Raw genomic sequence first — 26,585 nt, 5'->3', positions numbered from 1 at the left:
TTCAATTACATGGTTGTCTTCCAGAAATGCCAATGAAAAGTGCCGGACACTTTAATACATGGCAGCAATGAGACTATATTTCCACTTGCATGGTAAATGCTCGACTGTCGTGGCCTGGATGAGTCAGAGAAGAAGCTGCCACTTCATCCACAGACTTGCCATCGTCATAAGCACACCGACACACAGTGGCACAGTATAGAAGTATTTTCTTTTTCAAAGAGGAGACTGAATTGTCAGCACATATGTGATTAATCAGCATGACAGTTATCCACTTTTAATTCATTTTACAGAAAGTGTACTAAATGAAAGAGTCCTGGTATTAATGGAAGCTTCACCTGCAGATGAGCTAAAGCTCCCTCCCCCTGGTTTCTACACTAACTAGTCTCTATTCCTAATTGATTTTTAGAATGTTGGGTTTTTTTTATATGCCATCGCCATCCACAAAACTGCAGCTGAAAATGATCCCTGATGGTGAAATCTGGTACGTTTACAAGCACTCATGTTAATGAATTTGCATCATCCCTTCTTAACTAAACATAAACACACACTTAAACATGCAAAGATGGGATGAAATGGAATACTTACAGGATGGGCCGACTGTGATGGAGGGATGCAAACGAGAAAGGGAGGAAAAGAAAGATGAATGAGATGATGAGCTGGCAATGAATGGTGATAGTGGATGAAATATTTGAATCTTTGGAGCGCCACATTTCTTCAACTCTACTTAAAATGAACAGTCATGAGTGAGCGGAACGTGAAAATGGCAGCAGCCTAAATGAGATGGTCCATTAGGTAGGAGGAGGAATTATGGACTGGATGTCAACATACAGGTGAAGATAAGAGGTCAGATTCTTATTGATCTGTGGTTTTGTCTGATACCTGGTCATTTTCCTTTGTGTGTGTGTGTGTGTGTGTGTGTGTGTGTGTGTGTGTGTGTGTGTGTGTGTGTGTGTGTGTGTGTGTGTGTGTGTGTGTGGTATTTCTATTATCCCTGATACCGCGGCTGCATGCACCAACCCACAATCAATTTCCATTTGCCTAACAGCTGCTGCTGGGAATGACTTTGTTACAAAGTTCTATTAGTTAAGTGCACGATGTGTGTTTCTGCACAATGTGTGATTTTTGCATGAGTGTGTGTTTCTTGTGCACCAACAAACACATTGTTTCTGTTTGTCAGTGCATTCATGTAGATTTAGTAAGTGAGCATCGGTGTGTTGACACATGTCAGTATTGCTGCTGCAGGCCGGAGGGCCCGCTCACTGAACTGACTGGTACACATGCAAACTCTAAATATTCTCTTTTATCACCACAAATGACAGATTTCTCATTGGAGTGCTTCTCTCCAAGGGACTGACTTTATTCTAATGCAATTTCACTGCTTTTTGATCTTCGCTCTCTCTCCACGGGGATGACGGGTGGAGGTATGAAAGGAACTTAAAATCCATTTTTCACTTTATCTCTCTTTTAGTTTCAGTTAACAGTGTGTTACCAGTGGAATAATATGGGCAGTTTTGACCAGCCACGGTACTGCCTACTCACTTATTTTTCTGACTTCTTAATAGGCAGCATCATCTAGTATTCAACATGTTCTTAAAGTCCTGGTTGTCCAACAAAAACAACCAAAATGAAATCACGAGACAAAAGACGGTGAAATGTTGCAGACGGCAGGGAGGCGGGATGTGGGCATTTTGTGAAGCATCATAGCAAAACCGTCCATCTGTGCAAATAATTTACTCATGTATTCAGTGTTAAAATCCAAGTGAAAGATTCTGTCAGTGCAGAAGTGCCTCCAGTGAAGTTTCACAACAATTTAATAAAAGCTGATTTTCTTTTACATTTATCTATTATTTTATTTACCAACATATTTGAAGACGGAAAGGCTTTTGCCACTTTTTCATCTTCTCCCATTATTCACACATAATATAAATGAAATGAGATGCTCAGAAGAATAGTTGTTGTAAGATTTGCACATTTTGCAAATCACTTTTCTTGCTTTCAAATTTGAATACGAGGCCGGTGACTGTGCAGCCAGCTGGCACCTCAGTGACTGTAGCTGCAATTTCAGCAAAACGGAATAAAAGCTGAAAACTTCAGAGACGAAATTTCAGTGAAATATTTATTGTGTCAGTCTTTTGTGTGTGTAGTGAATGAGGAAGTGTCGTGTCTCACCGTGCACTTGCAGGGTACCCGACGCCTCGGCTTTGCCCACGCTGTTCTCTGACACGCAGGTGTACGTGCCTTCGTCCTCAGCGCGCACCTGAGTCAGACGCAGACTGTTGTCACTGCGGATTTCAAATCTGGAAAAATATAGACACAATATTTAGAAAAAAAAATAGATGTTCCCAAAACGCCAGATGGTGGTGATTTGAACTGTTTTAATGCATGTGAGGTTCATAAGTGTGTGATTGTTTTTACTACCTGACCACGCACAGGGATGTTTTTTTCTCCCTATTTATAAAGCTGATGCAATGCAGTTGGCAATATAAGATTTTCTAACATTAATATCAACATATTTAAAATTATAATCAAAGTTTATACAAGCAGTTAATGTGATCACTGCAGAGGGCTGTTGATGCTTACTGAGACAAAAAAATCCATCTGTGTTTTGATCAGAATCGCGCTGACAACCAGGGAACAATTTACCTTGTTCCCCCTGAGGGATCATTAAAGCTTCATCCAATCAAATGAGAGAGAGTGACTCTCCCGGTAACGCAGTATCTGTGTCATGCTGCAAACACAACATGATCCTCTGTGGTAGCACAGGCAGTACAAAAACAGTCATGGCACATTCGACAGCTGTTGAACAAATAAGTAGCTTGTTATTCATGACTTTATGTTACAGACACGAGTTGCTGTGCCATATGAGGCATACAATTTGGATTTCTTTCACCTGCAGTGCTCTGAATCTTTAGAATATATATTTATAAGCAGCACCGGACCTAATGCGCAAATTGAAAACAATCATTGCAGCCTCCATAAGAGAATTGGTTTGTTTCAGTTATTGTTCATTAAACATCCAAATATTATCATAACATTTTTTGTTTAAAAAAAAAGAAAAAAGATTTCATTTGTAATTTGTTTGCAAAATCAAATTACAAAATAATAGTAAAAACAGCATAAATTCATCTAATCAGAAAATAATTTCTTCAATCAATCACTGAATTACTTCATTATCATTTGGAACAACTGACTGAGGACAGCAGGCGTGCCGACAGGAAGTGCTCTCTGACTGAAGCTGAAGTGATACTTGTTCCTGGAAGTGGAACATGTTGGTGGAGTGATTTCACATTGTCCTGATAGATCATGCAGTACCAGCAGACACTACGTGAGTGTTGCTTCATCGTACCTGCCGCGGGGAAGCTCCCCCTCCTCCCTCCGCCAGCGGACAGTCGGACTCGGGTCTCCGTGCACCTCGCAGAAGAACTCCACCATATCGTCTGCCAGCACCACCTGGTTTACCGGCTGTTTGGTGAACACCGGCCTCTCTGAAGTTAAAACAGATGGAGAATGGAGGGAGATGATTAAAAGTGTTGGAGTGCTACTTTTCAAACTGCAGTTTGACTTTTCATATTTGTCAGCAATTCATAACATGGCCTTCACTGTAATGGAAGGGTGGACACATTTGGAATGATCAGAAACATTTCCTCCTTTTAATGTCTTCACTCTGAAACTGGTGATCTCAGATTTTCAGCACAGCAGCCTCTGGAGTTTACTCAGAAAAGCTTACACTAACTCAGATAATCACCCTGTTCCACTGTGCTGGGCAGAAAATCAGCTCAGAATGCACAACACTAAACTCTTCAGAGTCTTGTGCGGGTATAATTAATTATCTATACCCTCATTCACACCAAAGACAATTTGTAGAATCACCAATTAACTTGAGGTGCATGTTTGTGGATGGTGGGAGGAAGCGGAGTACCCAGAGATAACCCACACATGCAGGCACAGGGAGAACATGCAAACTCCCCACAGAAAGGCCCAGGCCCGGATTCAAACCCGGCACCTTTTCGCTGTGAGGCGACGATGCTAACCACTGCACTACTGTGCTGCCCTACTTTCAGACGTATCATATTAAATGCCATTTATAAATTTAAAGATATAACGTTTAAAGAATCAAAGAGAGAAGACTAAGAGCAGCGAGGCAGAGTCTGTAAAACAGACACAAAGAGGGGAGTAATGGAGGCAGACATGAGGGGGAGAGTGGATGTCCACTGCACTGCAACAGACCTCACGGTGAGTCTTAATATTTGATCTGAGCCTCATCTAAACCTGAGAGGTTTCTTATTAAACTTTTACTCAGACAAAAGAACAAGAAAATGGATCAAAACACACTCAAGCACACGCAGGACCTGATAATCCATTGACTTACTATTTGTAGTATTTTTTTAGGGTAATTAGATTGCTGCAGCAGCACAGACTGCTTTCTGTGATGAGCAAAGAAACAAATTATGAATACTGAAGCCAAAATCATAACATGTTAAGACATACAGTATGCTCAGAAGAGACAAGTACACCCAGTGATCTTTTATCATGACGATAATTAGTTCTTAAAGTTATTCCGGCTACAGAAATTCCCGGGTGAAGCTGTTAAAAGCTTCTTGGATGTCCGGACGATAAAAGGCAGAAAACGAGTCGAAGAATAAGTTCAGATGTTCTGATATTATCTTTTCAATGACGCAGATGGCAGTAATATGAAATATTCGGGAAAGTGTCGGGTTTTTCAGGAGTCATAAACTGATAAATTTGGTGTCTTAAGTTTACTGTTGAACAATAATGTGCAGAAGGAGCAACATGTGGGAAGGGGGAGGGGAGGGGGAGGTAGGGGGATATCAATAGTCTATCTGTTTCCTGGAATCAATACACACTTTGAGAATACTTGTCCTGCTGCTCTACCGAGAGCAAAGCAGAGAATCAGAGAGAACAGAAGAGGCAGAAAGGTCAAGAGAGCAAAGTAAAGGGCAGCTGGGAGGCAAAGATTCATCTTCTGCTCCAACATCAGAGGAGAGACAAAACACAACCAGAAGGAAAATAAACCTAGAGGCAGAAAACTGAGGAGACTTTTACTGATATGTGAAGCTTACGATAGCATACATTGTATAATAGTTTTATAGTTTATAAAGGGATAATATAGGAGAAAACATAGAATATTGACAATTTTATTTAAATATATTTGATCACAATTGTTTGTATAACCTCAACAACAAATAAGCATGCTTTCAGGACGATTCATGCTAATACATCTTACAGTACCGTATTCACTGTATTAGATTACAAACATTCCCTTATGTTTCATTTCCATACAGTATTTGCTCTGTGGTTGTACTTTTATAAGTTACAGTAAAAATGACTCACCAAATACCACAAGTTCAGCAGGATCACTGTCCTTCTCTCCAACCATGTTGGTTCCAACACACACATACATGCCAGCGTCACTTTTCCTGGTGTTCGAAATCATCAACTTCCCTCCACGGATCTGAAAAAAAACAGGCAAAGTGAGAAAATGATGAGATGGAGGAAGAGAGGTGGAGTACGAGAGATGGAGGAGAGGTGGAGAGATAGAGGAGGAGAGGTGGGGAGATGGAGGAGAGATTGAGGAAGAGTGATGGAGGACGAGAGATGGAGGAGAGGTGGAGGAGAAGAGGTGGACAAATGGAGGAGGAGAGGTGGGGAGATGGAGGAGAGATTGAGGTAGAGTGATGGAGGACGAGAGATGGAGGACAGGTGGAGGAGGAGAGGTGGACAGATGGAGGAGGAGAGAGAAAGAAGACAAATGGAGAGCGGTTGGAAAGAGGATATTGAGGCATGTTGGTCAGAGGACCTCTCTGTCATCCTCAGTAACTGATGCTCTCCTGCTGCTTCTCACATTATTTGACAACGGTTGTAGCTGCAGGCCAGTCGCCATCGGAGCATCTTCCACTGCTCAGTTTGCAATAAGTTGCTGCATTGATTCATCATCTGATGATGGATGGACAGTACAGTGGATGGAGTGTGTACACACTTGCTTGCAAACAGGAAGAGAGCAAACCTGGTTTTATCATATTCGAGTGATTGTGTCAGTTATTTATAGAAGGTGGCTTTTTTCTGACAAACATACTTGAGGGATTCGATTAAATACCAATCAGTGCAGTTCAATAGTCCTTGATTCTCAATTCTTAATCAGGGGCTTCTCATTAATAATAATAAACCAGTGTCTTTCATCAGTAGTGATCAAAAATAGTCTGATTTAGTCAGTGGATGTCGAATCATTCATTTGAAAGTTTACCGGAGAAATTCAGGAAAGTCGCTAGTTTGACCCAAAAGCCACAAAGTAAAAACCCAATAGGTTGGAAATAACTTCACCGTGGAAACCTCTGCTTATTAACTTGTTCTAACGGTTCTAGGTATCTTTATAAAAACAACTTACAGTGATCCTTTCGTCTCGATCGTTGACCCGGATGTTGTTTCTCTTCCAAGAGATGGTCGGCTCAGGATGGCCTCTGGGAGGGATGCACTCCATGACAGCCGGCTCCCCCGCTGCTACCACCACATCGCTGGGCGTCTGACGGAAGTCGTCTCTAAGAACTGTGGAAAACAGTGAAGGTTCAGAGAAACGGTGGTAATGAGTGTACACCTCTACGTCGATGATATTCGGTCATTTATCGGGCTTTGTAGTTCTGCAATAAATTCAGCTTATATTATTCTGACTTTAGGCCTTTAAAAAGAAGCACCGTGAATGCCAAACAGGTGCAAATAAAAAATTAGGATCATCTCTCACTGTTTGACACAAAGCCTGAGAGGACACGGCTTCTGATCCTGCAGGACGGTGGATGTAACATGAAGTGCATGTATCCCTGAGGTCTTCATTGACTTGATGTCGTGTGCAGCATCACAGCACATCAATAATAAAGCTGACACACACTAAGTAGATGAATTATTAAATCTGACCCAAACACACACACACACACACACACACACACACACACATTCCCTTGGCAAATGCACATGCATAAATATGAACAAGGAAAAAAGAAAAATTATTCAAACAAGTACATCAGATGAAGCAACGCTATCAACTGCAGGAAGCCACTCTGAATGCAGAGTTCAGAAAATAACTCCCTCTTTTTTACTTCGCTGGAGTTTATTCATAAAAAAATTGAGATTTGTCTTCAGGTCACAGCACCTCCTTTCAAATGTATCCTTCTGTGGTCAACATCTTGTGGCTGTTACCTGAAGGCATCACGCTATTTCTTTCTCATTTCAGTCCCTGGAGCTTTGTGACCTCTCAGATTACAGATGTGGAGGATGGTTCTGTAGTCTGAGATGATGTACTGACAGCAGCGGTCTACCAGGAACAGGATGAAGCCGTGCACGCCTGCAGGCTACAAGTCTGGCCCGAGTCACTCCAGGGATTTGCAAAGGTGATAAAACAATGATAGTTTCTTTGTCATTCTCATTTCGCCCACCAAAAATTCCTTTTCACGTCACAATCTCTGAACCATTTCTTAAAAAAAAAAATTCCAAAATCCAGCAGCAACCCTCAAATATTCCATAAAGCTCCCTTTGAAGCTATGGCTCGATGAGAGATTCGAACATCAAGGAGCTGCTTAATGATTAATTAATGCAAGAGGATACCATGCCTGATTTGCATATATAATCAGGATCTTGCTGATGATATCAATAAGTCATATCAATATAATAAGATTCCACTCGTGTCTCGATGCAAGTCTCTCCTGAGCATGCAAAGATCTGTGTGGACTGTCATGAAGATGAGCGGAGAATAATCTGCCTCTTCACTTTAAAAAGTGCAAGTCATGTCAGAAAGTGGCGTCTTAATTCAGACTGGCGGCTGTTCACACACTTTTCTACATTGCTACTAAAAAAGCTTTAAAACGCCCTGTTGGTTGGACACATCGGTTGGACATAGTGGGGAAAAAATAGATATTAAAGTGTTGTCTTCTTATTACACAACGTGTAGGTCTGTACAGCTTGATAGAATTGTCTAATGAAATACTTATAATAGGATATAATACAAATTTACAGTCAAAATCAAGGGAGGGAGTTAACTTATAATGTATGTGTTATTTTTACTGTGACAGCAGCTTTTTATCAACACCTGTTATTTCCTGAGTCAATATTGTTTGTTTATTGTAGTGTATAGTGTGAACCACTGAAAATAGAATCACACATGATCCCAAACTACCAGGTAGATTACAGTGACATGGGTATAGTCACGTCAAGGCTCAACGAATGGAACAAAGATCATACTTTGGTGTTCTATTACTCTTTTGAGTCCTGAGGAAACAAAGAGCGATATCCTGTAACTTTCAAACCTGATTCATCTCATTCACTGCGTTGTCCTTTTCAAATGTGTCTTTGGTAGAATTAACAAGTGTTTACGTTTTCCCTGAGATGTGAGAGGATAAAGGATTGTTTTCAAAGCTCTGATAGACATACTCCCACACTCATTTGTTTGATCTGAGAAACCTTGAGGACTAAATGAGCAAATGAAGAAGGAGAACATGTGATTTGTTTCAGTGTAATGTGAAACTGCTGGAAACTCACTCACTCATGATTTTATGGTCATATAAAGGAGTTTCAATGGTTGCCATCAAATGTCCTTTGAGACATTTTTTCCTTCGTATCGACACTGATAGACGATGGAATATTTACATCTGTACTGGTGTATTTTATCTTTGGACATGAGTGGGTATGCACGCGAGGATGTTGTCCATGTTTGTGTGAGACAGCAGCAATGTCGCTGTAATGTCACAGGCCAGCAGGGGAGGGTCACTGCCTCATCTGATTAATGACACAGCTCCCATCATGACAGCGCTGACAGGCCGAGAAAGCCCCAGGATATTACCATTATCATCACCATCCATACATCTATCTGTCCATCCATCCATACGACCCTATTTACACGGGGACCTCTGAGGACGTTTCTTTATCTGGAGTACCTGGCGTGTGTGGTGGATTCACGGTATCTCGGTGCCAGGCTCCACGCCACCAACGCTCATTTCTCTTCTTGTCAAGATAGCGTGGCGTCCTCTTTCAATGCGAGTGTGGGTGTGGATGTGAGGGGATAAATCAGCCGGTTTTGTTTGTAATCAAGGTCATGGGAGACGGGCACATCAGTGCTTCAGTGGGAAAGAGGATATTTTTCATTTCCTCATTAGCTAACAGAGCCTGTGCTTGCCTTTGCCCTGATAAAACACATTTCACTGTTGGCTCCTGAACCACTAAGTTATATTATTTTTATTTGAGTCTCCTAAGGGATGAAAATTCTGCTTATGGCCCTGGTCAGACCCAGATCCTTATGGCCAATTACTTTGCCACAGAGCTTGCGGGATACTCTGAATCCCATTGGCCCCTCCAATCCAGGAATGATATGCCAAACCACACCCATGACCTTATCTGTACCAGCTGCCCACATTTCCTCCAACCACTCTTCACAGCAGATTACAAAAACCTTACTAAATTGTTCAGGAACCTGTCCCGTCACGCAAAGCGAGGGAGGAAATAGGACAGCTGACTGCACCCCGGGTCTGAATTAGCATGCTGTGGGGTTAAAGGACTGCAGAGATGACCTGTCACACCACACTGAAATCCCGGCTCCAGGGGCCCCTGATCTTTCGCTTTCTGCCCTTCACCAAATCTGAGCGAAAAGAGGGTCTCTAGAAGTTTATTAGGCACTGGCAATTACCCATGAGGCCCTTGGGGGCCCATATTAAATGGGTGCACTTTGACCCTTTCTTTAAAGCCCTTCAACAAAGCCAGAGTAATCCCCACCACTGGGCCTTAACGGTGAGCTTTAATGAGAGACAGACACAGAGATAAGAAGCACAAGTGTATATATTTAATATATAGATATACCTGATTGGAACTGAAACCCTGAAGCAGTGAAGTACACGTGCCTCAGTCTTTGGATGATATGAAAAATGTACTACACGGCAATACAGATGTGTCTACCAGTAGAGATTTGGTATATCATTGGTGTTGCAGTATCTGTATCTTTAGACACATGTAGATACAACAGTGTCACGTGAGATTCACAGGATTATTAAATCAATTTGATCAAATTATTTGATTTGTCATCTATATCAATTTATTGTGATAGTCAAACAGGCAGATTTGTAATAATTTGCATTGATCGTTTCTGAGCTGATGAATCGGGGAGTTGATTAAAAAAAATAATAATAATAATAATAAATCAACGACTATTTGGATAATCAGTTAATGTGAATGTGATTTTGCAAGCAAAAGTAAAAACAAACGTTCTCTGGTTCCAGCTTCTCGGACGTGATGGTCTGATGCCTGTCTTTGTTGCATATTATAGCATTATTGTAGTATTCTTTGGGATGTGGAGTGAACGAGCTCTTGGAATAGATCAACACAGTGTGTGCTGTGGGAAATTTAAACAGGCTGTTTTGGCGCTGAAGTATAAGTGAGCCATTAAGCCATAACATAGTTTTTTTTATTCATTGTTTAATTTTCTAGAGAGACAATTCACAATATATAGAATGTAATAAATGTATATGTCATCACCGTCTACTACACACATTCATCAGATTGGTGTCAGCCTGCATCGTTACACAATGACAACCACAAAAACAAACGACACCAATATGCATGGAGCATTTATCAGGGTGTGATGTAAACTGATTGATTTGCAAATTACACTGAATCATGACGAAAATGAAACCATCTGAGAAAGTAATCTGTTCTGGTCCAAACAAAGTCTGCGACTGTATGGAAGTCATATTTATCTTTGGCCGCGACACTTCTGTGATTTAGCACGTGCAGAGTATCAGGACCCTGCTGTACATCAGGCCATCATTTCAGCCTTTAATTGGACATAAAAAACACCTTTGGGGCAAGCTCCAGTTCACTTTTAATTAAATGGCTTTATCGCTGTCATTAATGTTTCAAGCGCTGCATGCGTGTGACAATAACCCACCTCCTCCCCCCACCAATAAATATTCAGATGGCAGCGAGAGAATGACGGATGGTCCCTTGGCTGGCAGAGCAAAGAGAGAAGGGGGGGAAGCATCCTCAGGTTCAAGCTCTGTTGTGGGGGGACTGAGCTGGTCATCTGTCAATCCGTCAGCTTACATCTTGTCCTGACATACGGCGGTCTGCTTTGGTGTGAACACACACGCAGAAACACACTGATGTTTTTTGCTCTTTTGCCAAAATACAAACCGCCTTCTTATCACTTTATCAAGGCTGCTTACACACACACACACACACACACACACACACACACACATCTCTGTTCTCTCTATAGGTGTAGCCTGTTCCCTGAGGCAATAACTGCCCGGGCCCTTGGGCTCAACAGGGGCCCCCATTAGAAGCCACCTTCCATCAGCCACTCTCATTATCCAGAGTGGACCCCTTCTGATCTTTATCAACCATCACACCCCGACCACACGGCCACACAGGATATTGGTGTGTGTGTGTGTGTGTGTGGGGAGGGGGGGGGGGGGGGTAGAGGATGAAGGGAGGTGGGGGTCTCACAGTTGGAGACAGATGTCCGAGCTGCCACTAAGCACCCACCTCCTCCCCCACCCCCGCCCCACCCAATGCAAACACAGACACTTGCACAGATACCCTGCACGGCAGCTGCAGCAGCAAATTCAGCAAAAACACAGTCTGAATCCGATATGACCGGCTCAGTGCAATCTACAAGCTGACTGGAGATTGTAACCCCCCTGCAGAGCATCGACACACACACACACACACACACACACTCACACACACTCACACTCACGCTCACACATTGTGAAGAAGCCTTCATCATTTCTTCAGCAACTCTTTGTGACAGTTGACCTGAAACATCCCGCCTCCTAAAAAACGACCTGGTTTAAAGTGTAATTCTATTGTCTTTCGTGCCACTGTCATTTGGGTCTTGAGAGTATTTGATGGCCTTGAGCAAATGGCATACCACGGTTTGGCTGTCTGGGTGTGCTCGTGTGGCTGAAAGCAGAATTGAGTCAGCATTACAGCTAAATGAACGGGAATCACATCGAGAGGACATTTCAATTACTCCAAAGAGTTCAGACGGGTCACCTTCTCGGCCCGAGCTCCACTGCCTTCCCCGACCCTTCAAGCACGCACGCACGCACGCACGCACACACACACACACACACACACACACACACACACACACACACACACACACACACACACACACACACACACACACACACACACTCTTCATCGATGTCCGAAGCACTTTTCCCTTCAAATTCACTCCCTCCATTTTCTTTTGTCCCTCAGCGTGTTTGTTGCCGAAGCCCTTTCGGCCACTGTCGCTGCTGCTTAGTCCTGTCAGCTGAGTCCATTTAGCAGCCACTGCCCCATCCCCACCCACCTAATCCCAGCACCCTCACCCAGAGCCCTCCCTCCATGCTGCCACCAAACCTGGGCTGACGGCAGCTGGTCCCAGCTACACTGACAAGACCATGAAAAATTATTTCCATGCTTAGCTGGCAAAAATGAGACCCTAAAGATTGCGTTAATGTTCGGTATTTTTTCTTTCAGTGTGATTAGAGGTGAGATCAGGCATTAAAATGATCCCAATTCAAACCATCAGTTTGATGGAGCACTGGAGTGTTTGCCAAATTGATCCTGGCCAGAAGTTGACAGAAAATCTCTGCAGTACAAATGAACATTACGTGAAAGCCCTGGCATTTCTCACAGCGGACCTCAGGAAAACCAATTATTAGCCACTGGGCTCAGATAACACTGAAATGAAATCCACAAGTCACCATGATGCATTACAAGCAGATTATAAGCCTGTTGTTAGCATAGATAAACCTCTCCTTACAACATAATCAGCAGGCGAGCCCGAGAAAATGACTTCACTTCAATATTCATGTCACGCTCTGATTTTTGTTTACGATGCTTTTTAATATGTTATCATGTCTATTCATGTAAAAACTGGCCAAAATTGAATTAAGTGATGAAATGTGAGAAAGCCCCCCACCCCCCTCCCTCCTCTGCTGCAGAAGAACAAAATAGAGGTTCTCTGTCAAGGTGCGAGGTTTCACCGCTGTTTAAGCGCTCATAAATGCTCCTGGCCCCTCAGCAGTGTCTTGTCACACCCAGACGTGCTGAGGGGGGGAGGCGGTGTGTGTGTGTGAGTGTGTGTGTGTGTGTGTGTGTGTGTGTGTGTGTGTGTGTGTGTGTGTGTGTGTGTGGTAAGGATGGGGAAGCAGTGGTTGGGAGGGTAATACTTAGCAACAGTTAAGACTGCAGCTGGAACGACTGTGGCCCCACATGCATCAGTGGGACAGCACAAGAGGGCTCATTATCACACCCAGACACTACAGGAAAGAATGGATGGTGATGGTGATTGGGGGCGGGGGGGGGGGGGGGGTGGGGGGGGGGGAAGGCATCTGCAATGCTGAAGTGGAGATATTGAGGACAATTGGGCCAAGTAACCAGCTAACCCTGTTAGCATGGAGCTGCAGTCATGTGACAACAAGCTTACATGTTAAATTGAGTTCACGCTTTCCATGGAGACTCATTCGACTGTGTGAAGTCAAAATGATGTGAGTCTGCTGAAAATGACAGGGAGCGAGAAAATCTTACAAGGTTGTGCAATAATTTACGTGTATGATACAACGCAGATATCACTGTGCTGCCCTCTCAATCACTCTCCATGGGTTGTCATGGAGAGAAGTAACTCTGAGGTGTTGGAATAATGTTTAAATGTTTACATTCATGCGCCTCGTGTTACGGGGTCACAGCTATGGACTTCATTACAGCATAGCTATGGTGACTACGCATGACCCTTCTGTGACTATGCTGAAGGCAAATCTGTAGCTGCATGTCCATCCTCAGAAATGTAAACTACAGCAGCTACACAGATACAACATGATGGCCACATGGACTGTGATTGGTCAGTTTGGGCTTATTGTATTTAATCTTATCTAAAGTATGGATTAGTTATGATTTTTACATTTTCAAATGGTCATTAAAAAGTACAAATAAAAAATTAATAGTTTATGTGACTATACATCTGTCTTATTTCCCTTATTTTTACTGGCACCGGGAAGTAAAGTGTTACTACTGCCAGAAGGTGGCAGTGATGCACCTAATAGCTGTTTGTCAAACACCATTAAACACAAAAAGGAAGAGAGGAAGAACACGCCGCTGCCCGGCTCTGAGATTAGACAGGTGCAATGACAGCAGAAATCTTGTACATGTGATTTAGATATGTGATGTGTATAGGTTAAAGTCAAGCCAATGATAAAGTAAAAGATGACATTAACAGCACATTTAAAATGACAGACATTCATTTTCACACACATACAAACAGAGCAGAACCAACCCGAGGCCTGGCGGTCCCGTTTGGTTGAAATAGCCACATCTCAAGTCAAGAGGGAGGCTGTATTAAAATACTGGTTGGCAGGAAAAATTTCCCCCAATCAAAGCCCCCCCCCCCCCCCCCCCGCCCAACACCACCCCTCCCTTTAACCCGAGACAACTGAAAATGAAACTCAAAAGTTGGTGCACAGACACGGATAAAGCCAGTCTACTGTTAACACAAACACGGCTGTATATTCATACACACACACACACAAACTTGTCCTCATTTCAGTGTAAATCCTTCCAATCTGCTAGCATGGGTAGTGTTCACCTATGTGTGGCTCAGCTGCAGGTTCCCATCCCAATTCTGAGCTGGTGCTGGCTGTGCTCATCCACCCAGCAACCTTGAGGTTAATCCACCGCAAACCTCCCATGGCATGCCATGTTGGCTCAGTGTGTGCGTGTGTGTGTGTGTCCATGAGTTTTCCTGCCAATTTTTCATCTACGTGTTTCATCGCTGCAATTCCTGGTGGGATGCACACGACCCCACTGACCCCTAACAACTCAAACTCAGCAGAGTATGCGCTCTAATTCTCTGGGAATTAAACGAACACTGCGGCTTCCAGACTTTTGGATTTTCCTCCAAGAAAGTAAAAAGATGCCGAAGGGTGGACTGGATGCAAGAGAGGCATCCCTCAAACAGAGAACCAAGGTAACACTGCTGAAGTGTCCTTGGGCAAGACAATGATTGGTTTCCTACTCCTCGGTGCTGTTGTGCAGCTGACCGTGACCTCTGACCTCTCACCTGCAGTGAGGAGCAAGAAAAAACAATTTCCTGGCTTGGATCAATAATATCACATTATCAAAAAGTGGTATTTAAGATTTATTTCTCCTCCTCTTTAGTCCCTTAACAGGAATGGATGATTTACAGTGCGGGTCCATGACCCCTGGAGAGGAAAGACATGTTAGGTCAAGGTGAATGGCTGTTCAATGTTTGCTCCATGTCAAATCTATCATCTTAATGAGTCTGTGTATTTATTGGTTTGAGGTGTTAATCCTAAAATGTGCGTTTAATGATGAAAGAACCGGGTCGAAGGCGATTTCAGAATGATTGTCATATATTCTGAGATACAAATGTCATGAATTTGCCCTCTATGATTCTTCTCTTCAATTCAATCTGGCATTTATTCTTTAGGGAGTATAAGGAAAAGCATCTCGAAGCCCCGCAACTCTTTGTTCCAGAGGCCAATGTAAGCTTCTCTCATGGACGTGGATGTAAATGATAGTGATAGAAACACGCCATGTCTCCTCAAATTACACCAGCTTTTCATGAAATATTCAAACTGTTAGACAATACTTAATTTAGTTTGAGTGTGTTTCCCCACTCCTCATAAAGCTGAATAAATTATCAGGCGAAGCCATTCAGGCCTGATTGACAGGCTCGCAAGAAGAAGAAGAAAAAAAAAAAGAAGAGCTTATGCCTCTTTGACAAAGAAAGATCTGTCAGCAAAAACACAGACATTTTGGAGCAGATTTTAAAGGACATTCTTGCTTCACTTGGAAATGTGCCATGCCTTTAGAAACTGAGAAAAAGAAGAGATGAAACGACATTTTGATGGGAGTCATTTGGCAAAAACAAACCAGTGGAGATTCAGTCAAAAAAAAAATCGGGATTAAATGCCATAAAGAAGAGGAGGGGGGTGGACAGGGTGGTGGGGGGATTTGCAAACATGCACTTAATCTGATTGTAATTCAAGCAATATGTTAACTAATATATGATATGGAATATGAGGTGTGTATACACCATACAAATATCCATAAAATGTCCTCTGCCAAATCATAACCACAGACAGCACATGGCTGGTGTGAAGTCTTTTATAGGAGAAGTAGCACAGAGGTAATGTATGCATAGCATTGCTAAGAGTTGAAACAACACCCCCACTTCCACCCCCACCACCAGTAAGACCTACCCCAGGACCCCGAGGGTCCCCCACAACAATACCATTACAGAGGTGGTCGAAGCTCCTGTGTGTGGTCAGCTAATAAACCAATTGTCTGGCCCTGAAAAGAGGATTACTTTAATCTAGTAATGGCCGACGTTGTGCAGCCTATAGAGGCAGGGTAAGAGGGTCACTGAGAATTGCTGAGAAGCCCATTGTAAGGCAACTGAAGCTCCACGTCAGCCTATTACCCCCCCCTCAGCCCGCCTGCCCTGTCCTGCCCTCAGGTTACCCTCCAGCCCAATCAAGGCTACTGTAGTTCACCCATCTGGAAAACCAGAAACACTCTTTAACTCGACCTCAACAGGAACGGGGGGGACAGAGGCGCCCATAGACAATGGGTGCTCCCACCCTGCACCCATTAATTATTGACCACTGCAGTGGGATGGTGGCAATGACCACCTTCAAGAATTCCACTCGAACAATAAGGCAATTCAGGGGAAATAGTATCGGGGTGATTTAGGCTGTGTTCAGACCAACAATAGCACTACGTAAAAAAAACAACAGCCTCATTGAGACCACTGCATTGGCGTCAAAGATACAGGGCTGTCAACAACAACGATGGCCACTATATAACGCAAAGTATCCGTGAGCGTTAATTTCTCCAAGGACACTTAGTACCAACAGCGTACTAAACTTCTTTGATTGTACTAAATAGTGCCACCTGTGGGTGTTTTTACTCTGACACTACTTTCGGAGTGAATGCCCACTTCCTTTAGGATTACATGGTGTCATGCTGAATTTCAAGTCTGCCCTCATAAGTGTTCCTTCTTGTATCTTTTTTTTTTTTTTTGGGGGGGTGGGGTGGGGGGATTCCACGACATGTTCCTTGGGAAACAAATGGCTTAAAACAAAATAGAAAACAGGAGAATAGTGGCTTCCGCATCTGTGTTTTTGAGCACTTTTCTGCACTATCTCAACTGCCAGCGGTGTCGTTCGTACGCACACAGACACACACAGTCCTGTCACTTCGTGCATAGTTGCGGCTTCACTGACACCGTCCACTTTTCCTGCCTCACTCAGGCGCCAGCCTGAGAGGTGAAGAAGGTGAATTGTCGCTCTGACATCAGCATCTTTGTGGTGGAGGCGAGCCAGTCTCTGTGTCAGCTGACCCTCTGTCAGCTGCCTCTGTCCACTAACACAACTTATGGCCACAGCCCAACCGATGCGGCACTTCTTCCTGTCAGAAATGTGCAAATGTGTTCACATGGCTGGAGCAGATGGTCTGGCCTTGTGTCCTGCCTTGCGCCCAGCACATTTCTTACCCTGTGTGCAATGCCTGATCATACCCCTGCACTGAACGGGTGGTGGGGGGTGGGGGCGCGCTGGTGGTGGTGGTGGTGGTGGTGGTGGTGTGACTGAGGGAGGGAAGAGCAACAGTTCCAATTTTCCACCCTGTCAACAAACTCCAAAAACAGATGGATCTTGGAGCAGAAATCCATTTAGCTCCACTTGAATGACTTAAGCCCCTGTTCACTGACCTTTTCTGACTTATAGGTGGGAGCACGTCTTAAGGAGAAATGAATCTTGTGCAAATACACACAAGTAGAAATCAATAAGCATTCTCCACAGCTGTTTGCCCTCATATTTACCACTTGCAGGCAGGTCAAATATGCCCAAATCCCCCTGAAACACCTCTTCTACTGCAAAGAGCTTGTATTACTGCAGCCATACCAAATACTCAAAGGGGAATGCTTCTGTCAATGAAAAGTTCCAGAGGTTAATTTTAAGTGAGAAACTACCTCTGGAACAATGATTCAACTGTTAGCAATCAGGAAACTGCAAAGCTGAGACCAGACAAACCGTAGTGAACAAAGATGTAAAGCGATAAGCCAAAACAATATAACCACCCACAGATGAAGAGAATAACATTGATTATCTTCTAACAACGGCACATATCATGACCTGAGATATATTAGCCTGTCAGTGAACAGTGCTGGGTGTGGGAGAGAAGGGCGGATGTACAGATTTAAACAGCTTGGATCGGAGCCAAATGGTTATGGAGAAATGACTGACTGCTCCTGGTCAGCAGCTGTGAGTCAGTGGTCTGAGGAAGGACAAACTACAGCAGAAAACACACCTCAGCATTCAAGGGAAGAACATAAGCCCCTCATTCATATGCAGAGAGGGAAGCCTGTTCAATAACACGCTGTTTTAACATTTAACACCAGTGATTTGGAGAAGATTGCTATTTCTGTCACTCAAATATTAATTTCTCACCAAGCCCTTACAAGTTGCTGCATCAGAGTTGAAAAGCTCTCTTGACATAGCTGATATACTTCATCAAATTTAACTTTAACTTAAATCTAGCATGAGGGCAGCACCAATGAGAAGATGTCCAATTACTGGGCTGAGATGTCAACTTCTTGGAATGAGTCGTGCTGCAAGCAGAGCCAACTGCTAAGTAACAGGGATGACTCATCCAACTGCAATAATAAATTGTCCAGAGATGAAAATGAGCTGGCAAATGCAGAATGGCTTACACAACGATTAAAATTAATTTCACATGAATTGGCATTTGTCGTCTCATGGCTCAACTGAGTTTTCCTACGAACGCAATAAATTGGAACATAATAAATTGGATTGTACGGTAGTTAAATGAGGTTGACCAGTGATATGAACAAAATGTCCGGTTAACATAGTCAAATGTCCCTCAGCTACTCTTCACTGAGCTGCCCATTAAATAGGAGGAGCTCATAAATAACCACAATCTGTTGTTCAATAAACACGATGATTTTGCCAATCACTCCCCTCACTGGATCAGTTACTACAATGCTCTGCCCAAAGACCTGAAAACATTGATAGAAGATCGTTCTGATTCCTCAAATCCTCCATTTGGGGCTCTAACATCCACTTGTGCACTGATTTTCCTGCTTTGTAACAAGACTGGCAATCAGCGGCTTCTCCCTCTGCTGCTGTAATATCCTCCTCTTCTGCTCTGCAATAATGCTCTGATTGCGTTCGATTGATTTGTTTGAACCAGACATCGATTGTGTTGGGCTCTCGTACTCACTGTCTGTCATGAATGATGCCTGGAACTCCCCAGATGGATCCTGCTTCATGTTATTTGTGATGAACTGAAGGTCTTGTTTCCAGCTATCCCCTCTGCATGTTTGTGTTCATACCACACCTTCTTCTCTCCATCATTGTTGTGTCTGATATTTGTGCGACATTCACTGTTGCATCTCATTAGAGCTGTCGTTCCTCCTTTTTGTTCTACTTTCTTCAGTACTGGTTGTGTTTTATCACGTTGGACCCTCAACCCCCCACTGACTCATTCAGACCGACATTAGGAGCACATTAAAAAACACAGGCTCCTCATTCATTTCAATGAGCCTGCTGCATTGGTGCAGTAGGGGTGCTGCCGCAAAGGACTGAAAAAAGCATAGCAGTCTTCTCCTCGTTCAGCTTCTGCCTCTGTGCAGTGAAACATCCGGCCACACTGAGACGGCAGCTCAGACACATGCAAGTTCACTTTAGAGGAAAATCTTGTAGCATGCAGCCTGACACACTGGAGTAAGTTACTGTTAGTGTAAAGTTAGTGTTTTGTATTTTTCTCACTTTGTACAGTTACGTGTTTATTTTAACTCTTGCTCTTTATGGCTTGATTGTTATGCAACGTTACACTGTGACAAATTCTCTGCATGTGAAAACTTACTTGGCAATAAATCTGATTCTAATTTTGTTTTCTAAATCTGTATCCAGAAACAAGACAACACACACACACACACACACACACACACACACACACACACACACACACACACACACACACACACACACTGTATTATTGCCTCAATGAGCCCAAACGAGATCATTTGCAGCCTGTAACACCTTGATTAATGACTCCCAATTAAGTAACTTCTTTATCGAAACATAAAAAATACATAGATATTCATAAAATGCATTCAGACTTACTGTCGACAGAAATAAAAATCTGTATTTCAAATTTACTTTTATTCTAAAAGGTTTGATGTTACATCCCTATATCGCTGGTCCCGCCCCCACTGCAGGGCAGGTGCGTGAATACAATCTAATACAACAACATCACAAACTGCAGCTCCCTGCAGAAGTAACCTCATATATATTTGAGTATGAGTCTATAAATAAAGATACGATAGTACACAGGAGAAGCTTCAGACAACCATTAGCACAGTGATGTAGCAGAGGCCGGGGTCTGGTGTGTGTGACGGTGTGTGTGAGGCCGGGGTCTGGTGTGTGTGACGGTGTGTGTGAGGCCGGGGTCTGGTGTGTGTGACGGTGTGTGTGAGGCCGGGGTCTGGTGTGTGTGACGGTGTGTGTGTGATCAGCAGCACAGACAGATAATGGGGCGTGATTGGACCCAACAGTTCGAGCAAGGGGCCTTTATTGTTCTCCGTGGCCCCGTGGCCCCTGTGCTACACTGCCGTTAAAGAGGGGGAGGAGGTTAATGCTCTTCCTCACACCACCTGTTGTCAATGCCTCCCCCACCCAAACCACCCCCCACCACCCACCCTAACCCCTCATCCTTCTGCTTTTGTCGGTGGGACAAAAGCCGGGAGGATGACTCTTTATGACACACACACAAACACACGCTGGTCGCACTCGCCTTTAGTATGGTCTAATTAATTCATGGCTATCCTCTGGAGGAGGGTTTGGCTGGTGGGTCTGGCTCAATGACCGGCAGACGGCCGGATCATACAGAGGGGGTTAAGCCAGAGGCCCGTGGCCTCACTCCGGCCATCTGATCCCCCTCTCTGAGATCAGAATCACCAGCAGCTCTGTCCTCCACGAGGCCGGGACCTGCAATCCTATTAGTGAAGCATGAACACACCTCAGAGCTCACACAGATGCACACACACACAAACACATCCAGGAGGAGCTTATTATCATCAAGCAGCTGAGAGAGTCACTGCTGCAGAGTTCAGGGGGAGAGGTGAACGAGTTACTGTATCTCTCACTCAGTGTGCTGAATACAAACTGATTCATGGGCAGTATGTGCTGCACGTATCCTGATATCCATTCAGTATCTCAGCTGGTGAGAAGCAGATTTGTTCAGAAGGCACCTGAGCAGGAGATCGCCGTAAAATAAGACCTGACAGTAGCTGCCTTGACAAATAGATCTGACTGGACAAAGTGCCTCAGACATGAGGGTGGAAAACATCGGCATGCTGCTGTGGACGCACAGTGAGACGCTGGGAGGCCTGAATGTAAAACTCGACAACAGGGATGTGTACTCTACTCACAGATCAATGCCGAAATATTCTTTGTTGTCATTTTAACTCATGCAATATCTGATTCTGGTGTCCTATCATGACAAGACGGCACTTGTTTACAACTAATGTCCACTTCCCTTATCTGCAAGAAGCAAACACAAAGAGCAAATACACATAATAATACAAAGACTGCTGCCCACAGAATCACCTCATTGCAGGATGAGATGTCTTTTTGCTGACAAGCATCAAACAATTACATTTTCAATTTTAGACCTCAGCAGGTCAAGAGCCTCTTCTTCTTCCCGACAGACTCTGACAAAGCATTGTATCCTTAACAGGTCAATAGACAAACTGATAGAATCTCAAAATAGCTGAACAGACAATATCAGCTCTTTCAAAGTGGGCTAACAGCTAAAGAAAGGCTCATTCACAATACGTCAACTGTTGTTAAGAGCTTAAGGCTTTTAACAGTCATTCAGTTTATGCTAATAGGAACAGTGAAGGCAGCAGCTTCATTTTGCCTTCATCACATTAAGAGACATTATTTCTCCCTTGGTAAAAGTTTGATACGGTGGCGTGACATTAAGTTACTGATTCAGTGGCATGACAGCTTCATTCAAAAACCTATTTTCTGTCTGATGTTTGGAGCAGCAGTGACCTCAGCTGTAAACAGAGACTGATCACAGGTCAGTCGTCACTTAGCTGTATGTGTCCCGGCTGCAGAGATGCACCGAGCAGCGTGACTGCACTGCGCTGTGTGACAGCGCGCCCTGCAGAGCTCCTATAACAGACCATATGGGTCCAGATCACTGAGGTTAATAACAGGGACAGAGGGCAGCTCCAGGACAGCACAGGCAGCAAGGGACGAGGGGCAGGAGGAGGAGGTGTGTGTGTGTGTGTGTGTGTGTGTGTGTGTGGGGGGGGGGGGGGGGGGCTCACTTTATCTCCTCCATCAGAGCCACCCAACCTAAACTTTTCTCCTACCAGAACTCTTTCCTAACCCCCCAAATCCTTTTCTCATTTCCAAATCCCTAAACCCTGAAATGCATTTTTCTGCAGAGGGGCACAGTGATCAAAACCAGTATGACAGGAGTGTGTGTGTGTGTGTGTGTGTGTGTGTGTGTGTGTGTGTGTGTGAGTGTGCGTGTGTGTGTGTGTGTCTGTGTTTGTGTGTGTGTGTGTGTGAGACAGAGAGAGAGAGAGAGAGAGAGAGAGAGAGAGAGAGAGAGAGAGAGAGAGAGAGAGAGAGAGAGAGAGAGAGAGCGACAGAAAGAGAAAGGAGGATCTAGCTGATGAGAGGGCTCGTCAGCTGTTTCTCCCACACCGGTGTCTGGGATTACTACGGGTGAGAAAACTGGTCCAGACGACCATTACAAAGACTTACGCACGCACACTCAGAGGCACACACAGGAAATTCACACAAACCCAGAGGAAGACAAGCGTTTCATTACATCTTCACCTGTTCGTTTACTGAGTTCCACTCGGCAGCTGCTTTCCTGAACCTCGGAGGCTTGACCTCCAAACAACCTTTAAAAATGCGTTGTGAGTTGGTTTGGGGGCTTCAAAACCCCCCGAGAGGTTACCCCAGTCAGATTTACTTGAAATTCCTTTTGCTCCACCCCCACCACCTTTAAAAAAAAGCACCTCTTCCCCTCCCCTGTCAGCGTGAATATTCATGAGCCATAAAGCCAGGCGCTAGAGACGTAGCAGGCATAATAAAAACGTCAGAGGTGTAAAACACTCAAAGAAAAAGCCGCCAGGAGCTCTGGCAAGTCCCTCTGAATGTCAAATCCCCACCCATGGCTGTCTGGCCTGTTAGGTCCATTGTGCCTGACTGACTTTTATGCATCTGACATGAATTGGCCTCTGCGCCTGGCAAGCAAATGTGTACGCCACATTTTCAGGATCAAAGAATCTCTTTTAAGGCGTGAAATCGAATAGGATTGAGGAGCACGTCGCATATTTTGGACAGAAATACTCAGTGAAGAGATGTCGGATCTGTTCTTAATGTAACGAAATGTAACATACAGGCTGAAAAGGGCAAAGGAAGAAAACGAAGAAATGTTTAGGGTTATTGCTGGATGACAGCTAGACTTACAGAAATTAAATTATCTGATGAAACTCTGCATCAGTTTGTGTTTTCCATTCCCTTTTGATTCTACAACAAAATAACAGCTCACAAAGTTAGTGTGATGTGATTTTCTGCCTGCTCTCCTTTAATATTTAGTACCATGTAAAAGCCATCTATCTTAAAACATTGTTCTAAAAGTGCAGAACCACTTTATCACTAGCTACTGTACATCACATCAGGAGCTAAGCTACATCTGCTGATGCTTGAAAAGACAATTCCTTAAAAATGCATTAAATATATCATCATTAATAAGACTAAACTATTATTCAGGTAACTACAGAACCGTCCCTAAGTTATCCCTCAGTGATTGAGTGCACAATTGTCAGTGTATGAATGCTTAGAAAGGAACATCTGCCAGTACACAGCAGACAAAAGAATTACTGGAACAATCCAGAAAAAAAGAGAGAATGGCCTCTCTCTTTACAACCAAGACTTCTGGCAACTTCTCAGAATACTTTATAGATTTAAGTGCAAAGAGATTAATTGTTTTCTACTAAATATTTTGCATATTACTTCCCTTAAGCGATGTTCATGATTTACAAGACACCTTTTCAAAGGTCACCTTTCGAAGGATGTTTACCTACAAAATTATGTTTTGTTCATTTTTTGGGGAATTGCACCATTTTGAAGTTGGTCTCTTGGTCTGTCTGTCCAACATGTTGGTCCACAAAAACTACCCTCTCAAAGAATGCCAAAAATGTTCATTCATGACATTCATGATCTCTAGATTGTTCCTCATTTTTTTCTTATAATCTTGCATTGGCAACAGGTCTAACCTCTGCATCATGTAACACTACTGCATGTTGTTTTATTGCAGTAATCAATCATCCAATGGGAGGAGAGGAATTGTAGACTGAATTCAAGCCGAGTTCAGCAGATATTCTATGTCAGTGAGGAATCTAAATTTCACAACCATCTTTTAAACCTTAACAGGATGTCAAACTTTCAAAAGATATATTTAAGACGGCGTAACGCTTTAAAGCTAAAATCAAAAATGTTTAAACTACAGATAATATGAAGGGCTGTTGCTTCAATTCAACATGGGGAAAGCTCTGCCCCCTCTCGGTAAATACACAAACATTCAGACGAACGTAAAACACTAGAAAATGAATCACTTCCATGTTTGTCAGCACTGGACAATTCTGCTAGTTCATTCATACTGCAGCCCAGTGGCCTTCATCACCTTCCACGCCTCTCCGCCTGCAGCAGATGGACTGTGAGGGGTTAAACCTCCTGAACCTTCCACCATTCCCACTGCGTTGGCTCCCACGCCGATACCAAATATACACACCAACACAGTGCAGCGCCTTCTCAGTTTGCCCCCAGTGATTCCAAGTCACAGGCTGGGGAGCAAAGTGACACCATGCCACAAAGTGCCATCTTGTGCCTCCCTGGTGCCATGCTGAGCCCCCTGGCAGCCCGGGGCCGACTTATGTGCCTCTGGCTTTATCTCCGGCCGCATTGGTGCCATGCAGAGGGGGCTGGAAGGAGCTGGCACCGGCTCGGCTTTGGCACCGGCCACTGTTTGTTCTATATAACCTCTCTCTCTGACTCTCTCTGGAGGCAATACTCCAAAAGTGTGGTTGTGTTGACAGGCACACAGTTTTTCTTCTACCAGCATGGATTAGGGATTCATATCTGTGAAAGCAACTATTGTTTGCCAAGTTTGTGTCCCTGTGTGTGTTTGTTTACAGACAGCTGCAGAAAATGTCACCTTCCCATAGACCGCAGCATTGAGAGAGAAAGCTGGACAAACTGAAACAGAAACATGGATGGACTGATGAGCTGATGACCTTGCAGACTGAAAGTCCACTGGTATTAAAAAGAATCCCTTTTGACTGCAAACATGACCCTGCACAACCTAACAGAGCCGTATTTCACATTCTGTCAGTGTTGGGCTACAAAGGAGCTTACAGTCTGTGGTTACCTGCAGCAGCTGCCAGATATATCTCAAGGGTGCCAGCAAAAGTAATATAAATAATGTGTCCTTGGTTTTAGTTAAGCACTACCCATCACAAATTAAGAGGAGAGTGTCTCTGTAACTCAAAAGGAGAGCTCAAAACTAGCACAGAGCAAAGAAACTGTAGAGAAAAACATTAGGGATTATTCATGGGGAGCGAGAAATGTTTGGCATCTATCGCTGCTCCATTCCTTTGCTCTTTTTCATAAGCAGCTCTGTGATTCACAACACCTCCACCTATTCTGCTCGCCTGGTTCCCACATACGGCTTGTACGTCAAATCCCCTGCAGCTCCTCATGTTGATACCGAAACAGAGCAACGCTGAGGTGAAAGGTCGTTCTTCATCCTGCTAGAGGAACGTTTTGAGGTAAAGTGACGGGCGAGCTGCACAGGTCCCAGCTGGGATGGATAATGATTCACGGGCTGTTTTTTTCTGAGGAGGCGATCAGGAGAGATTCTGCCTGATTATTAAGTTTGGAGCTGAAACCTTTCAGGAAAATGTGACGCCTGACCGCAAGGTGCTCGACAAGAGTCTCGAGTTTCACCGATTTTTACTGGGAATGGAGTTCCTTTTAGCACATTCAGCTGGTTTGTGTTAGCACGATGAGAGATTCCTGAGATGATTTCAGTTTTAAAGGCTGGGCAATATTCAGGGAGGCCAGAGTGAATGGATTAGAGCAAATGTTTTTATCTCTCACTGGTGTTCCTGCAAAAGCTGCTGGCAGCGTTCTGTCAAGACTCAGTTCTGTCCAAAGTGTCCAAAAGATAAGCAAAGATAACAAAGGCAAAAGTTCATTGTCTCCTTAGTATTTCACCTGTATGACCTGGTTATTGATATCAATATCATGATCAGTACATATTCACTACATTTAATTACTTTAAATTATGAATTACTTTTACAAATTATACCCCAGATATATTTGTATTTATATAAAAGTACCTGCTACTGCTGTCAAAACAAAGTTAAACTTAACAGGGATCTTTTTAGAACTAAAGGGTAATGG

General features: G+C 43.7%; 1 protein-coding gene across 1 annotated transcript in view; it reads right to left on the bottom strand.

Annotated features, from left to right (window-relative positions):
- robo3 (roundabout, axon guidance receptor, homolog 3 (Drosophila)) overlaps positions 1–26,585 on the bottom strand; it is an 89,020-nt gene that overhangs the window by 41,471 nt on the left and 20,964 nt on the right. The window contains 4 exon segments of the mRNA XM_069165162.1: positions 2,170–2,297; positions 3,347–3,485; positions 5,353–5,473; positions 6,404–6,561. Coding sequence (XP_069021263.1) covers positions 2,170–2,297; positions 3,347–3,485; positions 5,353–5,473; positions 6,404–6,561 — 546 coding nt within the window.

The sequence above is a fragment of the Embiotoca jacksoni genome, unplaced genomic scaffold (genome assembly GCF_022577435.1).
Source record: "Embiotoca jacksoni isolate LCO1_2020_lvr unplaced genomic scaffold, fEmbJac1.0.p SCAF_33, whole genome shotgun sequence".
NCBI lineage: Eukaryota > Metazoa > Chordata > Actinopteri > Embiotocidae > Embiotoca > Embiotoca jacksoni.
This window is presented reverse-complemented; position numbering and strand designations above follow the sequence as displayed.